At 39.0% G+C, this 18775-nt stretch overlaps 1 protein-coding gene across 1 annotated transcript in view; it reads right to left on the reverse strand.

The window, feature by feature from the left end:
* Positions 1-16072, reverse strand: part of NYAP2 (neuronal tyrosine-phosphorylated phosphoinositide-3-kinase adaptor 2) — a 114471-nt gene extending 98399 nt beyond the window's left edge. Inside the window, exon 1 of the mRNA XM_018555623.1 lies at positions 15838-16072. Within this exon, the coding sequence (XP_018411125.1) occupies positions 15838-16043 (206 nt within the window). The 5' untranslated portion in view covers positions 16044-16072. The remainder of the gene's footprint in view (positions 1-15837) is intronic.
* Between the last annotated feature and the right edge of the window lie 2703 nt (positions 16073-18775).

Here is an 18775-nt window from a genome sequence, read left to right on the forward strand (position 1 = left end):
AATTTTTTTTTTTCTTCTCTATTCTGACATCGCTCGTGTCAGAATAAAGAAAAAAGACACAGCGGGGTCTCCGCCCAGCTGTCAGAAGCAGGCTGTCGGCCGGCCAATGGCCGGCCGCTCGGCCAGCTTCGGCTTTCAGCACGGCTCAGCCGAGCCGATGCATATTTGTTCGGCTCGACTGAGCCGCTCGGCCAGGTTCGGGAGCTGTACGGGCTATAGTGAATAGCCCGTACAGCACCTCTTCGGTTCTACTGAACCGAAGAGGTCCTGGGGTCGAAGCTAGCCGAAGGATCGGCCGAAGCTACGGCTAGATCCTTTGGCAGCTTCGTGAATAGACCCCCAAGAGTATTCCACTGTAGAAAAAAAGCTCAGCAGGTATGTGAACAATGAAGAACATACCAGTGGGGTTGACAGTTTACCTTGTGGATCGACCATAGTTCTTTAACTACACTGCTTACCACAAGGCAAGGCTACTCAATTGTAACCACGAACAGCACCTAGTACAAAAGAAGAGGATGAAAACTTGCCCAAGACAAGTCTAATTATTGGACATTTTACAAAGCAAATGGCTAAACTCAGAAAATAAATTGACCCCTGTTCTACAAGCTAACTACAGGATTAGACATTAACTGTCCATAGTTGATAGCTATATTGACTGTGGCTCTCATCACTTACTAGTACCAGAGACCTTGGGAGAGTGCCTTTTACAATTTTCCATTGAGAATCATGAACATGAACTATACTGGTGGCCAGGTATGGATACCCAATTACTAACAGCCATTTAATTTTGCGTTACTTGTTAGAGTCACAACAGATCTGCTGTCACAGACACGCCACCACTTCAGCAAGTGATATTTCCTGATTCTGTTTAAGAGAAGCTTACTATTGATATTGTAGGTCGTTTGAACAGAGACACTGTGGACTGCAGATTTGCTATAACGTTTGTAGATACACATATGCATTTATGGATGGATATTCATATGAATTTAGAGTAAATGGCCAGAAATACATGTGTCTTAGCTATAACATCTGCTACTGCAATTACATTTCTCTCCACAGTCTTCATCAGGGCAGGTATCTCAAAGGAACTAGTGCCTGACAATGGAACACAAGTGGTTTCATCTGAGTTTGAATCTTTCTTAGGAGAGATAAATAATGTCTGTAGAAAATCCGCAGTTCATTACCCTCTAGCAAATGGAGAGACTGAGAGATTCAACTGAAGCCATAAAAAGTTTTTCAGACTGCAAATCTTACAGAAACATTTTGGAAAGTTTTTACTACAATTCTTCTTACATTCTTCATGTTGATTAGACATACCACTACACAAGTATCACCAGTTGAAGTACTATATCTCTATTAAAAACCTAAAAAAAGTATTGGCTGGAGTTCCACTTTAATGTACATAGATACCCATGCACCAGGTAATACACCAAGGTCCTTGAAATAACGTACAATCCAAAGAGGAACTGCAGGAATGTAAAATGTTAACGCTTGCAGTGGGGCGACCCGCAACCTCTTCTCCCCTGGACTCTGGCGGTCTAAGCTCCACTGACATCATCACATCTAACCGAGGGACATTACACAGCCAGGGCGGAGGGGGAAGAGAGGTGAGTACTCACTGCCGCAGAGGATCAGGTGAGGATATCTTCTTTATTCCGGCCCCTAGAGAAAAATGAGCAGTGTACTCTTGCATTGCAGGGGTAGGCCCACTTCGAGGTTAACTTTTCAATACCTGAATTTCTTTTTTAAAGGTGAGCTTGAGAAAGATATTATTAAAAAACAACAATGAACTAAGTTCTGGATTTATTTGTAAATGTATGTTAAATGCAGCAAGTGTTAGTACCAACATTTGACTGTTGTAAAGTAATGAACTGCAATGTACATTTTGACACACGATACATGTTGCTTTAAAGAATCGGTATACATTGTTTAACATTTAAACTCTCACTAATGTAATGGGCTGCAGTTTTTAACAAAAAGTAAATGTTCCACGGTACTGCATTTCAATTTTATGGTTCTAGTGAAGCAATAAGCAATAAGAGATCTATGTGTCATCGGTAAGATCTGCGTACTACTCAATCTGGGTGATGATGAGCTGGAAGGCACTTAAAGCAGAAGTCCAGGGGAAAGTATTATTAACCCTTGCAGTTGGGCTACTCCCTCACTGAAAGGGTTAAGTGCTGGTGTTGGTCTAGGGAAGAAAATAACAACGGTATATTCACCCAATCCTCTGAGCTGGCCAGCTGTGACAGCGCTCCCTCCAACCTCTCTCCTCCTACGCTGCAGCAATGGAATGTCCCTTAGCATCATCATGTAGAAGGATAAGCCATCAGCACACCAAGGTCCACTTTTTCTTCTCGTAAGTTATTATGTCAGATAAATATGATATCACATATGGATGCAACGTTTCTGAACGGCAAAAGAAAGAATGATGCTTGCCTGATGAAGGGACCATATACTGTTCCATCTATACAGGATACCATATATATGTGACTTTAATAAATTACGGGAAGATAAAGTGGACCCTGGTGTGCTGGGGGCTTAGCCTTCTACATGTTAATCTGTGCGGAGCCGTCAGCTGCTACTTCAGCACCTGCTAAAGCATTGTGAATGGGATTCCGGTGGTGTGATGGGATCATTTCTGATTCGGCATTTGGCTCATGGACCTTAGACCTGCAGTGGAGGGGGAGAGAGGCTCCAGGGACCGGTCTAAGAGCAAGCTGGCTTTGAGGATCAGGTGAGTATAACTTTTCTTTTTCCTCCCTAGACCAGAACAAGTGCGAGGAAACAGGCTACACACGGAGCAAATTTTGCCAATTCAACAGGAATTGGCCGAAATTTGATCCATAGGTGATCCTATTACATTAGCAGAAGTTGATTATTAGATCAACTTTTGCCAAAAAAACATATTAGAAAATCACCAGCCGAATGGTGCTTGCAGTCAATCAGCTGCAAGGACCTTTCGTAATTCCTGACAGCGGCCGTCGGCCAGTATACAAAGCTCACAGCGGGAGTGTGTGTTGCAAAGTAGTCACCACTCCTAGCTTGCTCCCGTGATGGACTACAATCTTACGTTTATTTTACTTTCTAGGGATGCACCGATACGTTTTTTTTCAGTATCGAGTATGAGTACCGATATTTATCTTTCGGTACTCGCCGATACTGAATACCGATAATGGTACTTCCGCTAACATGTAGCCGGCTTCCCGGCCAATCAGGAAACCAAGCAGCGTGTCATTCCCCTCCTTCTAGCTTCTTGGTTGCCCAGGAAGCCGGCTCCATGTTCCCTCGCGGCACTGCCGGTCAGTGGAAATCTCCCTTGACCGGAAGTTCTAGTATGGGGGGTAAGTATCGGAGCATTCTCGCCCAAATACTCGGTATCAGCACTGTCACCGATACTAGTACCAGTATCAGTGCATACCTACTAATTTCTATTATTATTGTAGTCCTTCGCAGGAGCAAACTTGGAGTTGTGGCTACTTTACAACACACACAGGGACCATGGAGAACAAAAGTAGCCACCCTCCAGAAAGAAGGACAGTGTCAGCACCAATTCAGAGATGATTTGAGGATCTACATTCATTCCTTTGTGTCTTAATCACAAAGCTCATACTAGTAAATATATTTTTAAATGTTTTACTTTTTATTTATGATTTCATCATAAATACTTGTCTGACATAATTCTTACAAATATATAAAATCCCTCAAACAACAATGAGTAGTTCTGACATTTACAATGCCTATCATCTTCGGTCCTAATATGGCCTAATTATTATTATTATAAACAATGCTTGGGTTAGTCACATCACATGGAATGAGGTGGTGCATTGACAGCCTAACATTCAGTATACCTGCCTCTTCTGTTCCCAAGGGTCCACTCTCATTGTTATTTTAAGTAAATACTACTGCTTGCTATCAGCCTAGTCATGTTGTGAGTACCTAGCAACTAATGGCAGCATATGGCGAAATGACAGTCAACATTACATCTATAGAGAAAATACGATGCTTACTGTATATTCGCTGTCGGAAACTGAACTTTGTTTAACGACTATACAATGCAAGGTGGATGGGAAGTGTTCTTTTCTCCCACATGTTTTATTGATCTGTGTTACTCCCTTGTGTATTATATAGCTCTACACAAATCATTAACACTCTACTTCTTTCTGATATTTTATAGCTAGCTCTCAACTTTTTCGAGTATCTCTTGCCTAATGCCCTGTTTTTATCACAGGCTTGGTGATAAAATGGAAAGAATTTCTGGTGGTAGGGATGTTGCTTTTTGACACTTCTTTGCTCTTTTAATGTTTACTTTTTAATTAGAAGGTCTGTATGCCATTGTTAGCATGTGCATTGTCTCTCTATGGCCTTTATCGATTGCTCTCTTCTGACCTCTTAAGTAATCCTCAGCTTTTGTTATTTATTTTGAACATCTGCTCACTCTTACAGCAGCACCTACTACACTAAACACATGGGCGGCTCATGTGTGTTTTTTGCTTTAGTATTTTCACTTATGATTTGAACACATGAACACACAAATTTCAGCTATAGGGTAGAGTGAACCACCCAAAAACCATTTCATTTCTATGGATGAGGGTCAGTCCATGCAAAGCTGTCTCAGTATTGCATAGACCAGTTTATCGGCTTCTTATATCTTTAAGAAACCAAGATCTGCCATTAGTGCAAATTTGCTGTTGGATTATTCATAATGTAAAATAAAATGAATTTAATTCAACAGACAGATCCAGACTCTCACAATGGTTGGGGTTAGTTGGCGCACTCATAAAAGAAGGATCATTTAAAGATGTAACAGTCACTGTCCCTGAAAGCTATAAGAAGCAAATAGTTATTCAGCTGACTATGAATCTGCATTAACTAATTGTTTAAGTAATACAATGAATAACAAAAACAGAATAACTATATTTAAGCTTTAGAGAAACATATGAGGTCAATGCAATTATATGCTTTCATATAAATGTTAACCTATATGTATGTAAAATGATATGTGATGACACGAGCATGTCAGAAAACAGAAAAAAAAAAAGACGAATTCCCATTCAAAAGCATTGTATTAGAAGTAGATCCATTGTTGGATCCAACCCTTGTTTTTTTAAACACAGATTAATAGCTCTTTAGATTGCATATGTAATACTGAATTTGTAATTTGTCTGGAGTTCACTTTGATTGTTGTGTAAGCAGTCTGTGCATGCCTGACACTGACAGATGCTGGAGAGCTACAAGACCTCTGTTACCTGACGTAACTTATATACCCAGATGCATTAGCATGTAAAGAAACACAGACACATACAGATACAAAGACAGGCAAAGGGGCATTCTTTGTCAATACTAGCAAGAAGTACTGTACATCTGTTCAGAGTCGGGGGAGAAGTAATTAAGGTACTTGCAGGCATCTCTTGAGCTCACACAAGGACAGATAAGGAGAACAAAAACTTAGGTGTAGAACTATGAAATTAACTATATCCCCTTGTAAATATAGTTTATTTAAAACCAAAACAAATTTTAAAAGCAATACGAAGCAAACCCCAAAAAAAAATTATGGGGAGAACATGCTGACTGTTAACTTCACTGTAAAAAAAAACACATTAAAAACAGCAGTAATAATTATTAAGGTATTAAATACATTCTCCTGGTATGTGGCTCATTTGGGATTACTAGGCAGAGAGACTAATCGATTACAGCCCATATGAGTAAGTAAAAGACCAATATGTTGGACAGTTTAAATAATATGTAAACCATAAGCACCTGTGACACTGTTATAGCAGGGTAGACATTAGGCAAGCAGTATATGCCAATGTGAATAAATCCTTTTTTTTTTATTTCTTGATCCTAGTGATCATGTGACTGCTATGCAACTCTATATCTCTGATGATGTGGTGGGTGAGATTAAGCTGCAGTGGGTCATGTATGCTGGCAATGCTCCCAGACAGTAAAGTGTTGACAGCTAGTAGTTCTTCCTGGTATGCCTTTGGATAACTTTGTCACCCTATACCAAGAAGCAGAACTTTAAACTGGCAGGATCAACAGGTCTTTTATATACAAATTATAGCAATGGTACAGATCAAAGGGTGGAAGTACATTTCACACTTTGTCAGAGGGAGTCTGTGGTGAAGTTTTCATATTAGGATTTACAGACAGGGCCGGATTTGCTCACCCTGCTGCCCCAAGGCCAGGTTTCCGCAATGCGCCCCCTCCCCGCCAACCGAACCCCCCCCCCCAAATCAATGGAGAATGGCAACCGGATGGCAGGGGCGGCATGGTTAGTTTTCATTTTTATATTATTTTTGAATATTATTTTTCTTATTTATTACTTTTTAATGACTTTTAAAAAAAAAAAATCATTTAATTATTATTTCTTATTATTTTTTTAATTTTCATCAATTTTTTTTCACTTAACTTTATTGCTATCACACAGGAGAAAACAATCCCCTGTGTGATAGCAATTGGAGGTGACAAGTTCTCTTTATTGACCCTGTCACCTCCAATACAGGAGTTCTAGGACAGCACTCTCACAGCACTCCTGTCACAGCTGAGATGGGAAGAGCACAGCTCTCCCCTCTCACTGTGTACATTGGCGGCAGGGACAGGAGCCGGGGGGAGGACGGAGTCCCGAAGACAGAGCCAGCAGAGAGAGGTAGGTGTGGGGGGCGGGGCGGGAGGAGGACGGACGGCAGCACACATTTTACAAGTGATTGCAGCGACATCACCGCAATCACTGGTTTACGAGCGAGCGGATTCCCGACACTACATTTAGTCCTGCCTTCCCAAAGCAGGACTAAAGGTAGAAGGCAACTTACCGCCCGGCACCCGGAACTGTATGTTCCGGGCGTGGGGGACTCCACACCGCTGCCGCCCGAGGCCTGCCCTTTGTGGCCTTGTGGGGAATCCGGGCCTGCTTACAGACACACTGCAGATGAAGTTTTAATATATGAATTTACAGACACATTAAGGACTCCTGGAAAAAAAGAGTAACTTTCTCAATGAGCCCCCATCTCCACTACAAGACTTAACTGCTTGATTTGCCTAAAGGACATACTTACCTTATTTATTGCTTACACAGACTTCCTCCTCTTTGTGAGAGTGGCCTCCCGATTTCCCAGTTGCAACTTTCTGACGTCATCCTGTACAATGCAAGACAAGCAGTCCTGGATTGTAGGTGAGGACACCCACATTCCAGCACGTCGGACAGTGGAGGAGATTGCCGACTCATTAAAGCTCAATCAACTCTTGCAACTGTCTCTCAAATCTTCATTAAAGCCTCTAATAAACTAGGGTTATCATAACAAACTGAGCACCACACTGACATACATTTTCATTGAGGTCATTTCGAGACGTAAAACTGATCTCTAATTCTTGGGCCATTATATACCTTTCCAAAGCCGACGCAGAGGGCATATGCTTGTAAATCTAAATGAGGGTTATACATTTTCAGGGTGTCAAATGTATAGCACATAAGTGTGGAAGTGAGAAAACTAGAGTGAGCAAGGTGGGTCGTCTATAAAATCAATGATTCAAAATCTTAAAATATAGGGACATCAGATCTGCCACATTCCAGATACAACAAATGTTACCCATACCAGCATTTCCTATTTAAACTATAAACTTACAATCAATATGCCACTATGCATCCAAAGCAAGGGAAAATGCAGCTGACAATGATACGATGAGGTCTCAGCAGTGAATATGCAGCAAATAATCAGCAATCTGATCATTTGCTACTTTATCAAAATACTCCATAAGGCATCGGTATTTATCTCTGGACCAAAGAGCACTTTAAAGTGATACTAAATTCAGGATTAAAACCTTAAAAATGCATTCAAGTACCTTATCTATTAACAATAATGTATCTTATTTGTGTATCACTCAGCTGAAGATCCTCAAATCATCTCTGAATTCATGCTGACACCATCCTTCCTTCTGGAACGACATCTCAATACAAATTAGTAAATTAAACGTGAGATTGTAGTCCATCATGGGAGCAAGCTTGGAGAGGTGGCTACTTTACAACCCACACAGGCGCCATGGAGAACAAAAGTAGCCACCCTCCAGAAGGAAGGACAGTGTCAGCACCAATTCAGAGATGATTTGAGGATCTACAGTGAGTGAGTGATACACAAATAAGATACATTTGTGTTAATAGGTAAGGTACTTGAATGCATTTTTAAGGTTTAACTTCTGAGTTTAGTGTCACTTTAAAGGGCCTTTTCAGGTTTCTTCATGTGCGTGGGGGTGCCTTTTTGTAGCATTAGGGGGGTCAACGTGTGTTTCCTTTGTGCGTTGACAAGCGTTATTGATGCATGTTACCAATATGTTTTTTTCAGTTGGGATTTGGACGGAATAGAGCACAGCAATTAAGGGCCATTGACCATGGTTGGATAATACCTGTTACCAAAACACTTTAGATGCCTTTTAATGCATTGCCATTGACTTCTATAGACTATACAAAAACATAGAAATAAATGGACATGTCATATTTTGAAAAACTCAGTGCAGCACAAATATTGGAACAGGAACTATTTTGAGAATAGGGATGCTGAAAACATGCACTTGAGAGAGTTATAACACTTGCTTTAAAACACATTGGCCCTCACTGTTTGAATGCATAAAGGCATACAAAGGGTACAAGACAATATATACTACATGTTCAAAAGGCAAAGCATAGGAAGAACAGATGATATGTAACCTAGTTATAAATCATCCAGCACTGATCTGATCATAGTGAACCAAAACCTGGCTCGTTGTTTGGGATCACTGTTCTTTACATATTGTATCATCGCTGTCTTATCATATGTGGGAACTGATGTCAAACATACATAAAAAAACCTGGTCTTAGGGAACACTTATACAAATTATATATAAAAGACTACATTCACTCCATTTGAAAACACACATATATGCATTTTAGGTGGACCGCACCGTAAAAAATCCTTAACAGACCAAACATTCAGTATGTACACATTTTTCTAACATACGCCTGTGCAACCAATACGAAATAGTGACCTTTTTTTAAATTACATTTTAGGTACAGAAACACAGTTCAACAAAGTCTGACATGAACAAGCCCTAACACAAGCCCTTTCTGGATTATTATTGTACTAGATACCGGTTTGGTCTATTCATACACTTACACTGTGTTAGATAAAAAAATGATAAAATTGCCCATATTTTTCCATTTCTAGCAATGTGCAATGCAGAATAGCAGTGAGTGAAGATATACACACCTGACAGTGCCAGATCACACTTCATGTTCTCTTACGTAAATAACAAGCAAACCATTTGCACCAAGGAACTAAATAACTGCTCCATTTTTCAAAGTGGCATCAGGCGAGTGACTGAATGTTAGCAAATAAGCCTTGAGAGCAAACCTTTTCTGCTTGCCGTGTTTTTCTTGTAAGCAGTCAGGCAGCACTGTCAGGCAAAGCTCCACCTCCGAAGCATCTGGCTGTTTACTACAAATAATGAGCAAGCACAAGGCTCTCCACTTGGCTTTTCATGTGTAGTAAGAGGGAGGGGGAGGGGGAGCAATCTGCAATAACATGAAATATGAAAGAGAAAAAAATGGAGAGAGGACAGATTCCCGTGACAATTCTATTCTACAACAGGATTCAACAGCGGATATAGAAATATACTATACAAGCTAATTTAGTAGTAAGGCAAGTGCAAATGGCAATGATTTTAACAGCAGTTATCTATTACAACCTATAGAATTCCAAGAATTCCAGTTTCCTGCAGTCAAATCATTAAAAGCGGAAGATGAATTGATTGTTTTGGTCATATCTAAGAACAATTTTTGAGGAAACTTCTATTTATAAGCAATTTGTTGGGCGATTCATCCAACAAAAGTGCTTGTATACTATTTCTGTGGAAAGTAAGCAACATTCACAAGCTATATTTCACATTATTTATAAATTACTGTGCCAATGGGGCTGATCAAATTAGTTGAGTTGAATATGAATGATCCTACTGTACTTTACATACAGTATGTTACCAAAGTAAATGTTTTTGGTGGCATATGAACATTTATTTAGGGCTGAATGTTGCAAAATGTAATGTTTGTATTATATGGATATGTGAACGTTACTAACAACATTACTCACCTATACCATCAAGAACGATAGTTCTTGATGGTATAGGTGAAATGTAGAAATATCAGTATTGTTGAAATGGTTTCTTCTGTTAGTCCTCAATCAAGTTCACTTTGGAAACATGGCAGTTGTTCTTCATCTATATTTGAAAACAATGAATGTATTGCTCCTTTATTTGTCGAATGTCAAATACCACCTGGGGATGCTGGGTGACATCACTGATAGAATAGAAATCTTAGACCCCATTCACACCGAGCTACAAGCTTTTTCAGCGCTGATTTGAGCTTATCGACTTTGAGCGACGTTGAGCTACAGTGCACATTTTGTCACGCTACGTAGCGCTTCTTTTCGCAGTCTGCTGGGTCCAAATCGCTCAAAATCCGCCGAAAAATAGCTCAAGTTCGAGCGACAAGCTTCAGCTACAAGTTACAGGCGACATTGAGCTGCAAGATGTGAACATCTCCATTGAAATACTTCGGAAGAGCTTAATTGAGCTTCTTATTTGAACGATTTTGGAGCGGAAATCACGCTACAAAATGCTTAATGTAAATGTGGTCTGAGTGTCAACTCATACTGTATGGAAACATCACATGTATAGCAGTGGGTTATGCACTTTACATGCTCCTCTTTGTCTTCTGCATAATCTCAGTTGTATTATTTTATGTTCAGCTATTTTATTAACCATATACATCACTGCAGTGCTATCATAATTATAGTGAACAACATACTTTATATAGTGTTGTTTTTTTTAATAACAGTGCAATGAATGGTAAAGTGCAGTGACTTGTGCCAACCTAATTACATCTTTTATAAGCGAACAGTTCACGGCTAATGCCAAAGTCAAGCACAGGGTTTTGAAATGCAATTATTTTTTCCCTGAAAACATACATACAGGTCCTGTATTCATCAGTCCCATTTGTTGTAAATGCTAGCATTCGGAGGGTGGTACCAGAATTGTGTAAACCTCAACTAGACATGCCTATCAAAGTGAAGCATATTTTCATAATAACAGTACATGACTGGAAGCTCTCATTCATGCAGGTGGCTGGTTTATACACACCTCTGAAAAGCGATATGGGGTTCAGTAGGCAATATTGCTACCTCCAGAATGCTTGGTTTTTTTTCCGTCCCAATAGAGATTTAATATTGAAATACCGTGCCACAGCTCTGTGCCAATCACAAATGTGGTTGTGGCATGGTACCCAATGACTTCAATGAATGCATTTGGCAAGCTGCACTGCCTGCCACAGGCGGCATGCTGTAAATATTTTGCTGTAAAGAGTGCCTATATACACAACTCTGAGTGGTCGCCATGTAAAATTATAAGTAGGGTCAGGGCGGTCCCTGTGCCACCTGTGTGAACATGGCCTAACTCTACATGAAACAGTTACACATCAACTCAGTTATCTCCCTTACAAAACTCAGCTAAGAACTCAGTCATATCATAAATGATTTTATAAGATAATGGCATTGTCCCATATTTCTGGAGAAGAATACCTTTTAAATAGCAGTGCAGAAATCAGATTCGTATTTATAGCTGTAATATTTTTATAGCAGTTTTACATAACAAACACTTGCTGTTACCATAGTAACTGAGCGCTTGTCAAAAAGAGTTTTCAGTCACACTAGGTAAACAATAAGTACATTTGACTTATTTCAAACATGTAAAGGAATTTGGTGATCACATTGAACTTAATTAGATGGATTTACTAAAATAGGCTGTTATCAAGGGAATTAGCACTTTGCAAGGGAATTTTCCCTTAGCTTAGTAAATGTGGTGAGCTTTCACTTTACAAAAAAGGCCCAATCATGTGCAAGGAGAATAAAAATAAACAGTATTTTCGCTTAGACAGGATTGGACGATGGACGTCAACAGAACTTCACCTCATTTACTAAACTAAGGGGAAACTTCCCATTGCAAAGTGCAAATCTCCTTGCAAAGTGAACAACCTATTTGCCTTTAGTAAAGCAACCCCAATGTGTCATGAATATGATATGCCACATTCAGGATAGATATATGGACATATACAGGGCTATTCACAAAAGGGTGAAGAGTTTGGAGAAGGTAGGAGAAGTGAGCAATCTAGGACAACATAGATGATTTGGAAAAAATTATCCAATTCAGCTCACTTTCCAGTTCAGCTATGTTCTCCTAGATTGTTCACTTCTCCTGCCTTCTCCAAACTCTTCACCCTTCTGTGAATAGCCCTGATAGACATTATGGCTTTAAAGCAGAACTCAAGACACAAATAAATACAGCTTTCTATTCATTATTTTACTTGGTTTCAGCCTCATGCAGTCTGTTGCTGTGCAGCAAAGCTCAGACTTGGAGAAGAAGAAGTAGTACAAGGACAGGCAGTTGTGCTGTAATGCATATGTTCTACTAAGGGACATACTGATAGGGACAGAGTACCGTGACAGAGAGATGAGCTCTTTAGTGTGCTGCTTCTTCTTTTACTGTCCAGTTACAGACTAGGGGATGGACAAGGCCTGTATTTAACTGCAGCAGAGAAAAAACAGATCTCCTCCCATGCTAGATAGGATTGTGCTGTGTAATAGAGCTGTGTAAATCTCATAACTGGTTGGACAGAAATACAAATATTTGGTACAGAACCAGCTCCCATATATGTATTTCATTAGCATATTTCCCTGCTTGCCTGGAGTCATTTTACTGACAGAAAAGTGTGATATGAACAATCACTGACTAACAAAAAGATAAGGCTCATGTACAGCAAACAATATTATACTAAATGATGATTTGCTTATATCTGTGAGTGGCCCGCCTGGTAAGAGAGTATGTTTTTCTGATGAAAACATGGATATTGGTGCATCACACTAATATAATGTCCAATCAGCAGTCCTGCCTTACAGTGTCTTCATTTGTTGTCTACAACTGTACAAAGAGTGATATTTCAAGTAATGGCATCAACCTATCTATGTAGTCGTATGAGCTCACATTATTGAGCATCACGTTCACACTGTTCATGTTTAAATTTTGCATCAGCACTCTTATCAATGTTCTTTGTAGCAAAGGGGCTCACATTGTTGAAACACTGATGCAAATTAGGAAAGCAGTAAAAATGTTGATAAAAGCTGCAGCCTATATTGTTTTTTGTAATGGGAGAAGATGAAGAACATTTACAAGTGCTTTTGTATATAGAGCCACTGGGCCTGATCTGCTAAAGTGTGCAATGTGGTGTAGTGCTGTAAAATTAAAGTGGGTGCTTACTTTGTAGCAGAGGTATCAAGGCAACACAACTCCTTTAGGAAAGCTTTTATCCCAAATGCAGTAACACTCTGATGTTCTTAAAATCATCTTCCACACAGTAAGGAACAATTAATATTAGACACAAGTTTAGGACAAGGGTACAGTTCTTACACATGACTACACAAAGCTTGCTTCCTTAAGCTGCTGAGAGAGTGGTTACTTCTTACTTCTGTAACAGAAACTCTACTAACTTCCAGGGCTGCTCTTCTGGAGCAGCACCTGGTAGACTAGCCAACTCTTGTAGCATCTGGCACCACAGCCACACAGTCTTCCCAGCTCTCCAACCGTCTCCCAGCTGAGAGGTCTAACTATCCCTAACAAAAAGGTTCATGTCCCTCCCTAGATACACTTCCCACAACAGGGGGTCCCTTTGTGATGCAGGCAGTGCTATTTAAAAGACATGGGCGCCCAAAATGGCTGTTGATATCTCAGATGAACAATGTGTCAGAAGTAAGTAGAGATTCTCCCATGATGGCATCCACATCCCATGGCAGAGGACACATTAGTCCTATGCTAGGCTCCCTCTAGTAGTAAATGGTCAGTAGTAAACTGTGGCTGCTCTGCTTACACTGGAAGGAAAAGGGTACGTGACTTAGCAATCATAGGACGCTGCATCACTTTCCAAACAGCTAACCCAACGGTAGCAGAGGCCATAACCTAATCTCAACTGCTTACAAAGTGATCACAAAAGTCTGATCATCTGCAGGTAGAATAAAGCACACCTCCAGCAAAGATAATGTATTTTGTTTTGGCTAGAGTGGGGTAAGAGTCTCTGTCAGGATTTTTTTGCAATTTGCGGTCCTGTTGGAGAGACTTTTTTTGCAATTTGCACCTTACTTCAATTTAGTTTGTTAAGTGTCTTTAGGTCTGGGCATGAGAGATTTCATAACCATTTCAATCCTCTTGCATATAGAGTTTAATGTAGGAGGTTATACCAGAGAAGGTTAAGCAGGGATTAGTGATGCCATATTTCGAAATGATCATATTTAGAATTCTTTGGACCTTTGGTGACTGACATTCTTTAAATGTATTCCTTTAAAAAAAACATTAAAAGGTCCAAGAATGTAAAAAAAAATGCTACTAAAGTTCATTGTTATTTTATACAAAAAGACACAAGATACGTATTGCTTTTCTGCAAAAATTCCGGGGGGAAAAATATATAATAATTTACAAATAGTTACTGGGTAAACCCCAACCCTGTTGCATATTAAACTTTGGATCTGCAGAGACAACCTATATTCTGCATCCCTATATCTCTATGTATTTATCTATTTATATGTCTCTACAGAAATTGAAGCCTGTCTATCTATTATACATTATCTATGTGTCTATATATCTATAAACACTGTTGATATAATGGCCAATAATATAATTTAAGTATCCAGTCTAGATTAAAAATGTCTGTCCTTAAATCATTGTATTGAAATATAATTAGCTCAGATTAACTGTTATTTTGTTGTGAAAATCAAATTTAAATGTATTCAGTTGTAAAACAATAAAACTTCCCATGAGGATCTAAAACAGAATATAAGTGTTTCTAATCAAATGAAGAATATCAGGGATATTATTTCTCATGACATATTCCAGAAAATAAGTAACAACCCTCCTGTCTTAGAAATCCTTAGAGGGAAAGCATTTGCATGGTTCAGTATTTGCTTTAAGTGAAACTTTTTTTAAGGGGAAATCAGCTGATATGGACAGTTTGGCATTCAACAATAATTCAGTAATTACACTAGGAAGGATTCAGCTTCAATAGATTACTCTAGCAGAGAGCCATAGATACTTATTTCAGTAGGACTGTGCAAAAGTGCAGTAACTTGCAGCAAGAGTTAATCACTGATTGGATGTTTTGCTTTACTGCACTTTGCACATCCCCCCTTGCATTACCCATTCTTCTTGAATAACCCTGATGGAGATTACATTTAAAGCATATCTAAACCCAAAAAGAAAAAAATTAATATATTGCAGTTTACCAATTTTGAAATGTGGTGGCTGTTTTCTCTTTATAGGTCTTTATTTTACCTGGTGGTCTGGCCATTATGTCTGTTATTTTTCAACTTCCTTTAACAGATCAAGCTGTCCAACAAAAATAGCAGATAGCCAACACATATAAGATTTGGTAAGCTGCAATATATTACATTTGTGTTATTGGGTTTAAATACACTTTAATTAGTACAAATATAGCAAATTATGCCTAAAAAAATGAAAAGAAAAAAGTTTTGTTGGCATTTTTATTTTTGACATTTGTCACCACTTTTTGGCCCTCTGACTTCCCATCACTGGCACAGGAAATACAGAGTAACCTTTCCTGTAGGGACACAGAAAGCAACAAAAGCATACTAAAGGTTCTAACCCTTCTCCACTCTATCCAAAACTGAAAAAAAAGCTTTAGCTAGAGTGGCAAGGCTTTAATGTTAAGCAATAGAAAACTGCAAAACATAAAGACTAGTGTCCAATGGTTGTATTTACCGTTTAATAACATGCTCTTGCTTCCGACGTTTTTCATTCTTCTCTTTTAAGTAAGCCAGGTTGGTTTCATTTCTCAAGCGATCATTTTCTCGCGCAATGTCCGAAGCATTCTGTATTACCAGGCCATCATACGCCTTAAGACCCATATCTTCTATATATTGGAGGAAAGTGTCCAAAGTATCGTCCTCTTGACTTGTACTCATCATCTTGTCACAGATAATCTAAGAGTAGGTAGATTGCCCTGTAGGTCACAGAAAAGGTCATTAATCATCAAACAATTATTGTCAGGAACTGTTCTAAACCATTTCAATTGTTTTCCAAAAGCAGACAATTTATACAAACAGTTTTATACAAGGCTACGTCAATATTTTGTAGTAATGCATTGCAACATATGCGAATCTGCGAATATTCTAAACACTGTCAAAACAGTTAAGATTGCAATCTGCTGTAAAAATTTGAAGAGGGACTCCAGGAAAAAAACAATTACCCTTTGCAGTGGTGCTACCCCCACACTGCATGGTTTAACTGCTTGTGGATGTCTGGGGGCTGATTAAAACATATATACTTATCTGATATTCGATTTTTCATGGCTGCTGGGCCAGTCCCTGCAGCCTCTTCCCCTCTCCGCTCCAGCAGTCTAAGCCCCGCTGATGTCATCACGTCTAATGCAGGTTCATCCACCTGCATTAGACATGAAGACACCGAGGGACATATCGCAGCCAAAGTGGAGGGAGAGAGATGTCAACAGTGACTTCTGCAGGACCAAGGACCAGGTGAGAATATCTTCTATATTCCGGACTCTAGACCAAAATGAGCAGTTAACCCTTGCAGTGCACAGGGGTAGACCCACTACAAGGGTTAATTTTGGAGTTCCACTTTCAAATGTAAAGATAAAGACAAAATCCAACCTTTGTTCTAAGCAAACTATACTTATGATTATAGCTTATATATTGGGAAAATGCCTTGCACCAATTTAAAGCGGAGTCGCTCTATACAGGGAATTACAGGGGAACAATACAAAGACAGATTCACATATTTATACTAGCTGCATTTACAATGCATTTAATGGTTTATTTAATAAAAACATAACTATGTTAGTTGGTTCTGCAGGGGTTGTCCTGTGTAAAAACAATGTTTTTTTAAAATAAATCAGCAAATATACACTATTGTAGCAAACCCCCATGTGCAAAATTCTAACGCATTTCACCACTCGGACTTAATCATAGAGATAAAGCTATTCCTAGTGTGTGTGTACAACCTATATACATGAATCCGCAACTCCCAAGTGTATGAGTAATTAAGTTTAACCCCACCTGCTGTTTGATCCCTGCGGTGCCAATGTTTTCCTTACTAATAAATGGGGAACTACAAATTACATTAATCACTTTTATATATACATCTAAAGGCAATATATATATATATATATATATGCGATGGATGTGATTTGTAGTTTATCCAGGGTGCTGCAGATTAGAAGATGCCCATATCTTGTCTATGACCACATTTACTAACTCTTCACATATGACTGGATGTATTGTGGAGTACTGAAATAAAAAACTAAATGGGGCTGATTTAGTAATAAATACACCAGCACATCGATGCATTTGGATCCTCACAGTTCAAGGCAGACAGTAGCATTTGGATCCTCACAGTTCAAGGCATACTAGGAATGCACTGTACACATTCAACATTAGTGCATATTGTTCTAGATAGGTTTGTAGATTGCAACCACCTTGTGCACATATATTACATCTATTCATAAGACCCGCAATGCAAGCATACAATAGAATTCTCTCCCCACTTCTGTTCATTTTCTTTAGTAAAACTAGTAAAACTGGCCAATATGCGCTATTCATATACTAAAGAAATGGTTACCCATATGTAGTCTGATGAGGTGCATTAATGCATATTAAATGAGCTGTCAGTGCCCCACAATGGACATATAAATATACCTGCGTCAATTTTGCTGATGTAGCACACTTCAATGCATGGTAGTGTGCTGCAACTCAGGCACGTTGACTGCACACTGATTTAGTGCGTTGCAATGCAATTTAAAGCTAATGGAACATCAATGCACTGTGCTATGTGCATTAAAATGCACATATTACCGCAACACACAGCTTAATAACGTTATTGACTTGCATCAACCATTGTTTTTCATAATTCTCATATCTGGCAGTTTTTCGAACTGTATATGCCTACATAGCTGAAATGTACTATGCTACAAAGAACAGATAATTTAATAGTGCAATATAGCATGTGCCCTTATTTTTAAGAACATCCATTACTTTTATAGCAAATATCTGTAAGCACACCTAAGTTTTATTTATTTTTTTCTTAATGGCAACATTCTAAACCATGTTTCAGTGCAATATATTGTATAATGACCTTATAAGGCATGGTCAATATACAAATCCCTATTTTTCCCAATTCCAGCTCAGTCTAATAGCTAATAAGCTAAGCATAGGCTAATGAAACATACCAGTGCAAATAGCAATGAGAACATGCAAACTGCAGTAACCCATAGCAACAATCAGATTTTAGACTACAGCAGTAAGCCTAGGTGAAAGCTGATGTGAGTTGCTGTACTTGGTGCTGAATTACTGAATGCATCTTTGGTATAAAGCTGATATGACATGACAACTTGCAGCCTTCCAGCTGTTTCAAGAGACTGGCGGATCCAGTTTGGCCTTCCTGCCAGTGGCGCTAGGATTTGTAGTCACTTCATAGCTGAAGTATGTCCATACGTATTACTAACTTGCTTGCATTTCATCATTTTGCTTTTAAAGCAGAACTCATGGCAAATATAACAATAAAAAATAATCTGGTTATGTAATCATTACACAATTGTCAAATGTATTTTCACATACAGCTAGCATTTATCCTTAAATTGGTTTTGGTATGAGCGCCCTGTAATCCTCTGCATAGCAACACTTTA

The sequence above is a fragment of the Nanorana parkeri genome, unplaced genomic scaffold, assembly GCF_000935625.1.
Source record: "Nanorana parkeri isolate BGI_ZX_2015 unplaced genomic scaffold, ASM93562v1 scaffold205, whole genome shotgun sequence".
NCBI classification, from domain to species: Eukaryota; Metazoa; Chordata; class Amphibia; order Anura; family Dicroglossidae; genus Nanorana; species Nanorana parkeri.